Source organism: Solanum lycopersicum, chromosome 9 (assembly GCF_036512215.1).
Source record: "Solanum lycopersicum chromosome 9, SLM_r2.1".
NCBI classification, from domain to species: Eukaryota; Viridiplantae; Streptophyta; class Magnoliopsida; order Solanales; family Solanaceae; genus Solanum; species Solanum lycopersicum.
Genome location: NC_090808.1, coordinates 1,391,624 through 1,405,011, shown reverse-complemented (window position 1 = coordinate 1,405,011; position 13,388 = coordinate 1,391,624). Strand labels below are relative to the sequence as shown.

The 13,388-nt window shown below is 34.5% G+C and overlaps 1 protein-coding gene across 4 annotated transcripts; it reads right to left on the bottom strand.

The window, feature by feature from the left end:
• Nucleotides 1-178: 178 nt before the first annotated feature.
• LOC101257890 (E3 ubiquitin-protein ligase UPL4) lies at nucleotides 179-12,263 on the bottom strand. Of its 4 annotated transcripts, none has more exons than XM_026033037.2 (19): nucleotides 12,147-12,220; nucleotides 10,858-10,934; nucleotides 8,896-9,530; nucleotides 8,648-8,758; nucleotides 8,436-8,552; nucleotides 8,184-8,342; nucleotides 7,917-8,078; nucleotides 5,406-5,558; nucleotides 5,212-5,330; nucleotides 3,979-5,125; nucleotides 3,765-3,860; nucleotides 2,313-3,542; nucleotides 2,006-2,236; nucleotides 1,821-1,925; nucleotides 1,283-1,363; nucleotides 1,119-1,187; nucleotides 903-1,031; nucleotides 713-796; nucleotides 179-618 (listed from the first exon to the last, which is right to left on the bottom strand). In XM_026033037.2, exons 3-19 carry the CDS (start codon nucleotides 9,496-9,498, stop codon nucleotides 553-555), a joined length of 4,662 nt encoding a protein of 1,553 aa, XP_025888822.2. In that variant the 5' UTR covers nucleotides 9,499-9,530; nucleotides 10,858-10,934; nucleotides 12,147-12,220; the 3' UTR covers nucleotides 179-552. The 4 variants fall into 4 exon arrangements, with proteins under 4 accessions (XP_025888822.2, XP_069145329.1, XP_025888823.2 ...); XM_069289228.1 differs by having other exon boundaries at nucleotides 10,858-10,962; nucleotides 12,147-12,192; XM_026033038.2 differs by lacking the exon at nucleotides 10,858-10,934 and having other exon boundaries at nucleotides 12,147-12,263.
• Between the last annotated feature and the right edge of the window lie 1,125 nt (nucleotides 12,264-13,388).

Genomic DNA, 13,388 nt, shown 5'->3' with positions numbered 1-13,388 from the left:
GTTCTTTTTGGTGTGTGGGTGAATAATACTTTCAATATGAACTTTTTGGACTATTTAAGAGATTTGAGTAAATGAGAGTATTACATATAAATGTGAAAAGTGATTTTCTTTTTTTTGAAAAAATAAACTAAAAAGGAAAATAAGATAAGTGAATTAATTGTAGCAAGCTAAAACTAAGTTTAAGAGGTTGAAAGAGACTCTTGATATATGATTCAAACTGACCTTGATAGAAATATATGTGTCCATAATTGTTTACTGTACATAGTTTACCAACAACTAAATTAAACCAAACTTTAACCCCCTTACCCCAAAAGTACTTTTCACTGTATAATTCTCCTTCAAGAACTGGACTATCTCTACTTATAATTTTTATACTAATAACTAACAAACCATTGTTTGCACAACCACCAAGTTTAAGTCAGGCCAGCAGCAGTAACCAGCTCTACTTCAACGCCACGAAACCACCCGCTGCAACGATCTTCTAAGCCACCACCTACTCTGAACTATTACTATTCACAAGCTATGTGTACCTGATTGATCAAGCCAGGGAACCTATGAAAGATGGAATGAGCCTTGTCCTTCCGTTATGGCATATAACAGCTTTTCCTTCATTTTCTCCTGCGAAATTTAACGGAAAAAAGGAGTTATTTCTTTTGTCGAATAATAAAGAGAAGATATCTCACACAAGGGAGTGAAAGAGAAAGGAACTGACTTTTGAAGAGTATGGTGGTAGCTTGAGATAATTTGCACATGTCATCACACTAGGTAGGTCAGCGTCGACCCAAACACTGCAACTCTGCGACAAACCATAATAGCTAGACATTAGAGCAGGAAGTAACATTATGATGCGAACATCTTTTTGTTTTGACTATTCAAGCACACAGGAAATCTACTGGAAGTACCTTCCGAACGATTGTTAACTTTGGGCTAAGAGATGCCAGACCCCCTGGAGGCAGTCTAGGTGCACCAGTGACAAACTGCAGGAATGCTCTCTGTTGCTTGCTGTCAAATTCCTTCATAATTTCAAGTAACTACAGATTTGCAGGAAGTCAATTGTCATTAGTTAGCAATTGGTTCCATTAACGAATAAAAATCTAAGAAGATAGGACTGTACGAACATTTAAAACTGGAGGACTGTTGGCAGTGTACCCATGGTCAAACTTGATGTGATCCAGAAGCTCATTGGACTGCCCAAAACAACAACAATCGTTTTCTTTTAGAAAAAAAACAGGAGATCAATCTTTAAGTAATACCCATCAGCAGCTCAGAAAACACAACTTACGTTCCAGAATCCACACTCTCCGCACAATAGTCTCTCTAATTCATCTTCAGTGAAAACCTGAAGATGTCTGATGGGGAAAACCTGAGGAATCAACAACATTGAAGATGAAAGACAGAACAAATGAGTAACCGAACCGCATTTAGAATTCCTACTAAATTATTTGATTTGATGAAGTAGGTCCAAAATTCTGCCATTTTTATAAGAAGAAATAACAGCGGTATAGTATTTCAAATACAGATGGAAGTTAAATATTGGGGATCACCACATGATGAATTTGACTGTGTTGTTAGTGTACCAGATGAAAATTATCTCAAATAACCTGCAAATCTTAAGGCATGATAAAAACCTATATGGCCTCTCCCATAAATTTCTGGAATTACTTCTTCCAGGGAGAATTCTCTTGCATCCAAATGTCAATTGAATAGTAAGCAGATCGAACAGAAATAGAAGTTGATCATAAACTGAAACTTATGCAAACTATAGTTGAAGGACTATTAATTCAACAGTTTATACTGAAAGGTTACTGATGGAGACGGACCTGATCAAAGCCCGACTTGAATGCTCCAATTTGTCTTAAAATTCCAGAATTCAGAGTAGCATCCACAACAAGTAAAACATATTCCTCTAAGTTAGAGGAGTCAACCTAGAAACAAGTCATCAGCTTCAATGATTAGCCTGTTAGAATCTCAAAAAATATCAGGGATCAACTTGTGGAGTGCTAACCGTTTTTGCATCAGATGCAGAACTAAGGACATAATCTGGATAGCCAGGAAGAGTATAGTCAAGACAAAGATCACCAATTTTTGTATTCCGGAAATTAAGTTCTAGGTCTAACGATGATTTTCCCTCAGGATGTGATTCCAGATGTCTTTTTCTTTCAACAAGAGCCTGAAATTCTAGGAGAACTCCACCAAGTTCAGGGTCAAATGACTGGATGTCATACACAGTGAGTTCCTACAAAAAGAAGAGAACATAAGGAGAGCTCAAGAACTAGAACTAACAAGGATGTCTACTAAAACATGGAGCATACCTTCCCAAGAAGAAGCTTGTAAAATGCTCTGGATAACCGAAGATCTAGAACCCTGCCATCTTGAAGAGACTTTGCAACTATCTGGCCCAGAAGCACAAACTTTTTCAGCACTTCAGAGAACTCTAGGCCATTTAATGAATGGGGTGAAGGTGACCATGGGCGGGGGAACAGACCAAAAGGAGAGAAAATAATTCCAGATTCCTCCTCTACACTCATGCTGGCATGAGCCAAGTAATCACCTCTCCACATCCCTAGCCCAATCTTCTGGAACTCATGACTGACAAAGGTGAAAAATTCTAGCGTCGGACCAAGACCAGTACCAACCTCATCATTATATTCCACCTCAATGACAACCTTCTGATTGGCATGGAGGTCCATCATCTGCCTAGCAGAATCCAAAATTCTACTTCGATGAACTAAGAATTTTTTCCGGCGTAAAACACTACTGTTTTGGTGCCTACCACTCACACCTGTAGCTGTATTATGAGACGATGATTCAGGCTGAATTGGCTGTCGACCAAATGCAGCAAGGCGGAAATACTTGCATCTTGCTTCGAAACCAAACAAAAAGGGGCATGTATTAACCAATTGTTCACACCAAGGTGGCAAACCACCTATGGAAACAGAAAAGGGACTCCTCATTTGCAGTTCTATTTTTTCTGTCAATTTAGTGCTTGCAAATTCATTCTGAGGGAGATCAGAATTTGTAACCTTAAGATCACCAAAATTGGTAGTCTTTCCTTCAGCAAAAGCATATAGTTTTGTTCGAGACCCAAGATGAATACTGAACCTGTTCAAACCTTCCAAGCTTCTAAGAAGAAATAAGATATCATAAGTTGGACTTGATTTCTCAAGATCAACCATTTCAGAACCGAACATGCTAGAGAAAGATGGGGTGAACTGCCACCATGCTGTAGATTTCTCAGATGACGTAGAATGTACAGCATGTTTGCAACTCTGAGGACATCCTGGTTTATGTCTCACAAATCTTCTGTAGGTCACCCTGTGTACTTGACTCCACACGCTTGAATTAGTAGTGATGTCATTCTCTGCTTTAATCTGCCGCAGGAGTAGAGTTTGATATAGGGTCAAGTTGTGGTTCAACTTCTGTCCCTCCAGGTAGAATATCAATTTAGGTGCAACATTTTCATCATCACAACATCCAGTACATTCCAAACTTGTACTACTATCATCTTCAGATGAATTCAGTCTTCCTTTCTTCAATAACTCCTGTAAGGCATCAGCACAAACATAATATCAGGGATATGACAGAATTCAGAGTATCGGGTTGATTTGAGACGGTCAATTAAGATCCTGTAGCTATTCAAAACATAATACAAAATCATTTAAAAGATATAACAATGTCACCCATCGCAAAGCAAGAATTGAGGACATACTCAAAAATACATAAGATATAGCTTGTTAAAACTGTTAGCGAAGGAAAAGACTTACTGCATTAACATCTGAAATATCCATTGGGACACTCTTTGTTTGTTCTACATCCACAGTTTCCACTTCAGCAAATAATTGCAAGTTATTCTTCACAACCTGAAAGAGAACCACAGGAACTTTGGATGAGGAAGCTCATTGCCACTAAATAAAAAGTCTAAAACATAACAGATTGAGGAACAACTAGTAGAAAAAAGGAAAAAATTTATAAACCAACCTGTGTTTCATGAGAATCTGTTGAAGTGGTGTCCGATTCCATGGGTCCTGGATTTTTACCTTGAGACGTGCTTACATCTTGTGATGCACGAGATGGTGACTCTTCCTCCAAATCCAGAGTGGGTGGATTCAACTTTTCACTTTTCTTTTTACTCACTTTTGGCCACAGGTATCCCTCAATTGTTTCCAACAGTGAAAAGGGATCTACGCTCACAACACTCTCCGGATAATCAACAAGTGATGACTCCCCCTCTCCCTTCACAAACTGGACCTTCAGACAAGGATATGGCGTACAATGCTCATATGGGATTGTAGCATATGAGTTTCGTAGCTTAGATGCATGACTCAAGATGACTGGGAAGTTCTCAACAGAGCAAAGTGCACTATGCAATCTCCTTATCAAAGCTAGAAAAGTGGAGTTCTCCACAAGCGGGCCAGAGTTATCCAAAAGTAATCTACCAAACAGCTCAAATCTCTTTTCTATAATATACAGCTGATTTACTGAGACATCACCATCTACCTTTTTTCCCAAGTATTGGCCATTGGAGAGGTAATTTACTAGAGACTTCACAACTCCACTCTCAATGAACTCGAACGTAGAAATGGCATTATTTCCATTTAACTCTAACATAATTTGATGCAAAACAGGGTAAAAGTCTTCTTTCTCTTGAGGAGGAGCAATGCTGCTACTAAATTTGTGAACCAGATCAGTTAACTGAGACGAAAGAGTCTTGAGCTTCTGAAGAACATCGGTTATTCCTAATCTGGAGTTCATTGAGTCTGTTGCAAAGTAATTGGTCTTTATATGCCTAGCAAGACTTTGGACAGTCTCTTTCTCTATCTTGCAAGTCCTTGATTCTGGTCCTGTTGGAGACTTAAGAGCATCAGAAGCAAAACAAAGACAATTTACTGCAGTAGGTGGTGCTGATCCTTGGCTGGTTTCATCTGATGCTTGAACACCATTGGTCGAAAACAGAGACTGCGAACATTTTTGCAGGGAAAGAAGTGCATCAACAGCAAAAAGAACACCTTCCTTAACAAATGAGTCCAAGAAAATATGAGAGAGCTTCTCTAATAGCTTATCAACAATTTGAAGGGCTAATATCAGAACATGAGGATCTCTGCGAGTAAAAACTCCTGCTAAGAAGCTGTAAGATACAGAGAAGTTGATTTAGACTAATTGAAGAAGATACTAATTTTTGCTTAAAACATGGAGTAAGCAAAAGCATCTCACCTTGAAATGTTAGTATTTTGAAGAAATTCAAGCCTGTCAGATTTGCTGAAATAAACCAACTTATTGATGACAGAGAGACAGCCAAACAATGCATTTAAACTCATGCCAGAATTGACCACCTGTTTAACGATTAAAGAAGAGTCAGGGGAAGCTAGAGCAAGGTAATTTATATAACCACAAATAAGAATAACCACCTGGATCAGCACAGGAAGTAAATGAAATCCAAATTCCTCCAGAAGATCCGGATTGTTGACGAGGAAATCTTCCTTGTCTGCTGCTAGTTTGATATTCTGCTCTCTGGATATGGGAGGAAGAAGTTGATTTAACAACTTGAGAACTTCATCTACCTGAGGACAAAGACAATACAACTCTTTTCCTTCAGAAGTCATCACATGTACAATCATACCATCTAACAAGATATGACCATTTCATAAATTAAAATCCTACTCATACATTATTTTATTAGAGTGAGTAAAAGTCCCACATTGTAATCTCCAATTTCAACCCATTTTAAGACTCTTTATATGCATTGGTGTAATGTAATATATGTTCCTATATATTGAAGGTATCAATTACTATCTATTTTATATCTTTTAAGATTTATCTATCCATTTGTAACTTCTTTTTTAACTTCAGTTCAAATTAAAATTGTGGTTATAAAACTTAAATAATAATATATTAAAATTATTGAGATTAAGTGGGTCAAATCCCAACCCGTGTTTAAGCTAGCCCAAAGTAAACTTGGGCGAGCTAGGACCCAATCCAATTTCTATTTCAACCCATTTTAATATCTCCAATTTCAACTCAACTCGCCCATTTGAGACCCCTAATTGCAAGCAAAGCTCAACATTGCTTGAAAGGAGGCAAAATGATGAACTGTTGATGATCCTACCACTGTAGGCTAATTTTTTGTTTAAACAATTAGATGCATGATTTACAACATTTTATATGGAAAAATCTATATAACTTCTATTCATTTGACATGATTTTTCTTTTTCGGTTTTCAGCCACCTTTCAACCATCTCTTTCCTATTTCCCTCTCGGAAAGTCCTGCAACTAAAAGGTAAGAAAAGCTACTTCATTCATTAAGCATAGGAATGGAGGAGGAAATAACAGATCTTTTGAAGGGAAGGAGCTTGATTCATACTTCTGTGGAATAGCCTCGTATTTTAGATGTCTTTTGGTTCACCCATGAGGTTTTGAGCAGAGGATTCTCTACTTTTGCTATACCTCTTGTTATATGGGATCTTTCCCCGTATCGATAAAATTATAATAACTTATAAGCAAATCAAGAATTGCACATCAAATTTATGGTGGTTTTCCTCTACTCAATAATTCCAAGTCAAGACTTGCACATCAAATTTATGATGGTATTCCTCTACACTGCCTTATATTAATTCATACTCCTACTATTCTTCCTTCTCTTTCAAATGAAGAAATGGTTCTCTTCAACCCTAAATCTAACTGTAGCTCTTAGCTGCCGCAAACTTGGTTATCAAGTGGTTGGTCCAGATCATTTACACTTGAATAATAATAAGTTTTCATCATGATTTCACCGTACTTCCACATTCTATCTATTCCAACGAGAACACCAAGTAGCTCCTCTAATAGCAATACATGAGTTCCATACTAAAACTGAATGAAGCAAAGACGGATCACTTATTTTCCACATAAAAAAAGAAGACCTAAATATCATTCAAGAAATACAGCATGACCTCATTGGTCCCTCTTTTTCCAACTCGTGACAAGTAAAACCCAAGCAAGTGCATGTACACAAGTCAATAAAGAAAGCACAAAGTCCATGCTCGACTAAACTAATATTACTTTGGTATCTTTCCTCAAACTACCAGGCAACAGAGAACTGTCTGTCAAAGTTGACAACAATCTCAAAAAGTATAACTAGTTCAGAAGTACCGAATGTAAGCAAATAACATATCAAGAACTATGAATAATCAAAAGAAAAATCGCATGACATCTTCTTCAAACTGAGCCAATCATATGACCTTTGTATGTAGGAGCAGACCTAACTGGTCTTAGGGTGCTCAAATGAAACCCCATTTGTTGGAAAAAAAATCACTTTGTATAGGTAAACTACATTTAAAAAAAAAATTAAAATATGTATATGATATCAACTTCTTGACACAAGTAATATCTCCAATGCAATTGCCAGGGGGGTTCGAGGTTTATATGAGGTCCCAAGTTAGAGCCCCAAGAGCACCACTTAAATGGCTTTTCTTGACCCATTGCTGAAAATCCTAGGGCAGACTTAATTCTCTAAATTTGGGTCTCTCCTTTTTCAACATCCACTATTCTATGGAGCTTAAGCCAACAGTTCTTATGATTGGGACCAAAATGTTTGAGAAAGATATCAATGCATTATTGCATTTATATTATTTGGCAAAACGAGACAGAGAGCAGCAATTTTGAGAAGCTTATGTACAATTTTCGTCTCGACACTTCTCACTCCACTTTAATCTCTTTTCTATTTTCTGGGGTCAACTTTATGCCCACAAAGGTACGGGTTAAGGTCTGTGTTACAATTTTACCCTCCCCAAATCCCACTTGTGGGGTTATACTAAGTATATTATTATTGTTGGGGTCAATTGTATGCTACAACTCCCTTATCATATATAGCTGCGACATAGTTTCATCTAAACAAACATCACAATCAACAATTCAAAGAGTAAGAGAACTTTATAAAGCACCTGATTATAATGCCCATCAACAATCAGAGTAGAAGGCACCCCATGTGAGAAGTCATGAGTGGATAAAATGTCCTTTAATATGTGGCTGATGTTACGTTCAAAGAGAGTCTTGACAGCAACAATAGAGCCAGCAGCCAGTTTGACAAGTAACCCAATTAAACCCTAACATGAAGGAAAAAAATTACGTATAAACCAAGAAACTTAAGAATGTAGAATAGGAATATTCATATCTGATGTCAGCAACTAAAATACACTTCAAGATCTTACAACATAAACTGATTGGCTAACTGTTGTTCTTCCATTCAACTCTATGAGATGTGTGACTTGCTGAACTAGCCTGTGATTACACAGTTGGTCCAGCATCTCTGAAGAATGGGATGCCTGCTCGACTATTCTAATCAAACAAGTTGCTACGCTCTCAACAAGCTGAAAGATGAAGAAACCATTTCAATGTTATAACAGTGTAACACAGAATAATTACAAGGGATCAGTCCAGGAACAACTTTCCAGAAATTATACCTGTCTATCCTCATATAGAAGAAGATCGCACAAAACGGGAACCGCCTCCATTAAAGGTGGAGGACATCCGGAGGGAAGCTTTTTACAAATATTTACGACTGTCAACAGTGCCTTCCTCTGCAACAGATAAAAGAAACAAATGGAAGAAAATAAACATTTCAACCTCAATATCATCAGTTTATTATAGCAGATTGTTAATGTTATTGCTTTACCTGCTCACTTGTCGAAAAGAAATCAATGTAACGTAAAATGGCCATTATAGCCCCAGACTGCAAACACACTATAGGTTGCTCCCGCGAGATTTTCTCTAGTGCTTGCAAACACTAAGTTGAAGAGGAAAAACATTACTCACAGCATAACTCAAGAAATTTTTTTTGCAGGAAAACATCTAAAAAGCCTTCCACTCTTTAATTTAACACAAAAAAAAAAAAAGAATTATTGATAAACAATTTCATTATACCTGTTCAGCCACATCCAAAAACTCAATGGCCATTAGTCTTTGGCAAAGGGCAGGAACTGCGTCATGATTGGCAAGGGAGGCCGAAGAACGGGGATGAACTTCACATAAATAAGTCATTGCCCTGATTGCTAATAGCATTATTTCAGAATTGCTCTCATATCTAGCCAATCTAACAAGAACGGGAGAAAATAAATCTGCCATTACGTTCGACATCGAACTATCAGGAGAAAACGATAACAAATCACATAGTTCCGTAAGAGCAGCCAACAGTGCTGATTCTTCAGATTCTTTTCTCAAACTTTCCAAAACTCCATTGAATTTGCTCTGATTGCCCATCAATTGCTGCCTGTAATAGTCCCTATAAGTATTATCAGATTCATAAGATCCATAAGCAGAGTCCTTTTCACCTTCACTTGACCCTGAAGTGGATGATGATGATGAAGATGTGTCTATATCACCATGGTGACTTTCGTGTATGGAACTCATTGTAGTAGGAATCACTGAGTTGGAAGTACTAGGCCTGTCATTGGTTGAGCTACAGGGTCGCTTATCGGCAGGCAGTTCATCAACATTTTCAGTCCTTTTCTGCCCCCGGTTTCCCATGAAACAACACCAAGCCAGTTCTATATGTTTTCCTGCCAATATTATAAGCACTTCACTATTAACAGCCCATTATCATTCTCAAATGCACCAAGACATAAGCAGATTGAATTTTCATTTATCTAAACAAAATTTAGATCAAAACACTCGAACAAGCAAAATGGATATACAAGTTTCATAAAGCAGACTACAACTATTTCAGATTGAAACTTAGTTGACTGATTGGGCCTTATATCAGCCAACTTCTCCTGGTATAAATAGCACAACTTTATTACATAATCCACTCACTGATTGATCCATGGAAACAAATTCTTGGAATTCTGGAGTAATGGAATCCATATATGCAACAACATACCCAGTGTAGTCGCACGGAATGGAGTTTCGGGGGATAAAGAGTATGCAGACACTCGGCTCAGCAAAAAAACAGACCAAAGCTATCCAGAAAAAGAAGTAATGGATGTAAAAGCCTAACAAAGCATGTTGAACAGTAACTACAACAACCAAATAATACCACACTAGAACTACAGTAACAAAAATCGAAGGACAAAAAACTAGTCACAACAAATTAACTAGCAATAAGGAGAGCCTCCAAAGCGAAGTCATCATAGTGGCATGTGTTTGAGAATGTTTGATCATTTGGTAAATCAAACACATAAAACAAACTTACAACACTACAAAAACACTAAAATTATCAACCAAATACAATTGTTTCAACCAAAAAGAATGAAAAATAAAACAACCCCAGAAAAACTCCCAACTGATTTAAGCATAATATATACATGCATAGTTTAGCCTCCAATGTTAAGTCATCATAGTGTTATATGTTTGATCATCCAGTAAAACAAACAAACAAACAATGCAAGCTTATAGCACTACAAAAACACTAAGATCAGCAAAGAAAAACATTGTTTCAACCACAAAGAATGAAAACAAAGGAACCCCAGAAAAACTCCTCAAGTGATTTAACCATAATATACCTCCATAGTTTAGCCTCCAAAGTGAAGTCATCATAGTGTAACATATTTGATCATGTAGTCAAACAAACAGACAATACAAACTTATATCACAACAAAAACACTAAAATTAGCAAAGAAACACATTTTTTCAACCACCAAAACTGTAAAACAAAACAACCCCACATAAACTCCCAACTGATTTAAGCATCATATAACCATTCATAGTCACTGCAATTCAAGAACAGCCGATCAGCTTGAAGCAATTTCCAAAAAGACTCTATCTTTATGATAAATAACCTTTACCCAGATGATCAATAAGTTGAATTAGCCAAAAATTTGAACACCCATAATCACTTTTTCCACAATAAATAAGAAAAAATATGAAAAAGAATCAGTTCTTGGGTACCTAAAAGCGGTGGAGTTTAATCGATCTTTATCTCTTTTTCTTTAATTAAATTACTTTCTTCTTCTTTCTTGATAATTCTGCGTTGAATATTTACACAATACACACCTAGTTCAGTAATACATCAAAATTAAAGGATTGCTGATGATAGATAATGATGAAAAACACAGTAGGAAGGAAGCACTGCGGGTGGGGGTGGGGTGGAATTAATTATGTTTATAATGAAGTTTTTAAGAGTAAACAAAACAAATTATATGTGAATAAGGTCTCTATTATCATTATGATTCGATTAGGAATGAGTTATTTTCGGATAAATTTTTTATTATATGTATATAAGATAACTTATATTATTATTATTATGATAAAAATAATGAAATAAATAATTCATGATTACTTCATATCTATAATCAGATATGTGATAAAATAATTTTATATTTTATTTCGAGATTCTTATACGCTATATTTTACATTAAATAATTTTTAAGTAATTCAATGAAAATAAAATAATATATATCTAAATACATGAGGTATATAAGGTTAATGAAATTACTTTGTTATAAATAAATTATTATCATACAATAATTTTTACATTTATTTTTTTTTTGAGGGGGGAGTACATGTATATATGTAATAAAATTGGCACATACATGTGATAAAATTGACAAGAAGATGAGAGAGAGAAAAATTGATATGATAATTAATAAACACAAATTTATCATCAAAATAAAAAAAATTGATGTGAGAGAAATGATTAAATATACATCTATATATTAAACAAAAATTTATCATCAAAATAATAATTAAAAAAATTAATAAACACAAATTTATCATCAAAATAATAATAAAAATATTGATGTGAGAGAAATGATTAAATATACATCTATATATCTTCCGTTTCCATTAAAAATTCTAAAAGAATAAAAAATAATTTATCTTCCCCTTCGATCGAAAGATATATCTAAATTTTTTATGCAAATGATAAAATTATAAATATAACACTTTTAAAACAAAGAATATAATTTCCCTAAATCGTATACTTTTTAAAACTTTCTTCCCTGTAACAATAATAACTCACGATAAAACTAAAGGTATGTAATAAAGTAAAAACAATTTCGCTATTTTACAAAAAATTATAATTTGATATACTTGTCCTACTTGAACCAAAATGATAAAACAAAATGATTTTTAGATCTATGGTTAATTTAATGATTGATCAATAATAATAATTATTTTTTGTTTAGAACTGTAGTTTTATGAACAATGTAGAATTATAGCATAAGAAATATACGTACCGATGAAAGAGGGAGAGAAAGCGATTTGCTCAATTGACAGAACTCAAAGCTGATTCGGCTTCTCTCTCAGAGGCCGTTTATATAAGAAATTTTGTGACCTAAGTAATTATTATTGTTATTATTATTTTTTGTCGTCTATTGAATTTTAAGGATTGATATCAAATCTTATTTTAATTTCATTAGAAAATGTAACTAAAATGACGTGTTAATTATGACCAAATTTACTACGATAAGATACCCAAACTTTGTGGAAAGTCTATTTACCCCCTTCCGAGCTATGACTGAAGACTATATTGAACTAAATTATATATTTCTAGACTTTAAGGTGATGCACAAAATATAGTTCACTATTTTTGAGGGAGTAAAAAATAAATTATATATATATACATATATATTAGTTTATGAACACGTGCTTCGCACGATTGTCCCATGCAATATTTTATAAATTGATTAGGATGATTATAATTCAACGAAAACATGTATGTAATGAGTACTAAAATGGAACAATCTCAAATAAATATTATGACAATATTTTTTTTTTATAGAAAACTAAAATAAAGAAGACTAATAGAGAGTAAATATAAAAAAAACTAAACATGAAAGAAAAAATCAGCATACACATCGTTCTTTAAGACTTTAATCATAACAATATATACATGGAAAAAGAATACAAAATGAGTATATAATTTACCGAGTTTTTGTCGCCTTTTTTCATATCCAATCAAAATTCAAAAGTCTTCTCACTTATAGGGGTAAATTGGTAATCTAACTTTACAGTTTGGAGCTTCTCACTTATAATAATATATGATTATCAAATGTGTTCTTCTATTTTTTTTCCATATAAATCAAATTTAAAGAATAGCGAGTTGACTTCTGATACCATATTCAAAAAAGAGATTCATCAACAAAAAATTAACATAATTGGATCAGTTTGCAAACAAGGACATTTTTAGATCAAAATCAAATCTAATGTATATTTATTGCAATTTTAAAACAATTTAAAGGATACTTTTTTTTCTTCCATTTTTATTACAAATTCGAGTTAGTTGATTGATACTTTGCTTAAATGGTGTTTTTTTGAGATAATTGCTATTTAAATTTTATAATATTGTATCGTTTAGATTTACGAAATGACCTATTTTGTGTAATGACCAATTTGATGAGACCACATTACTATCTTTACGTTTTCTTCTCATTTTATTTTTACATATTATTTAATAATTTTATTTCATCACTTATTTT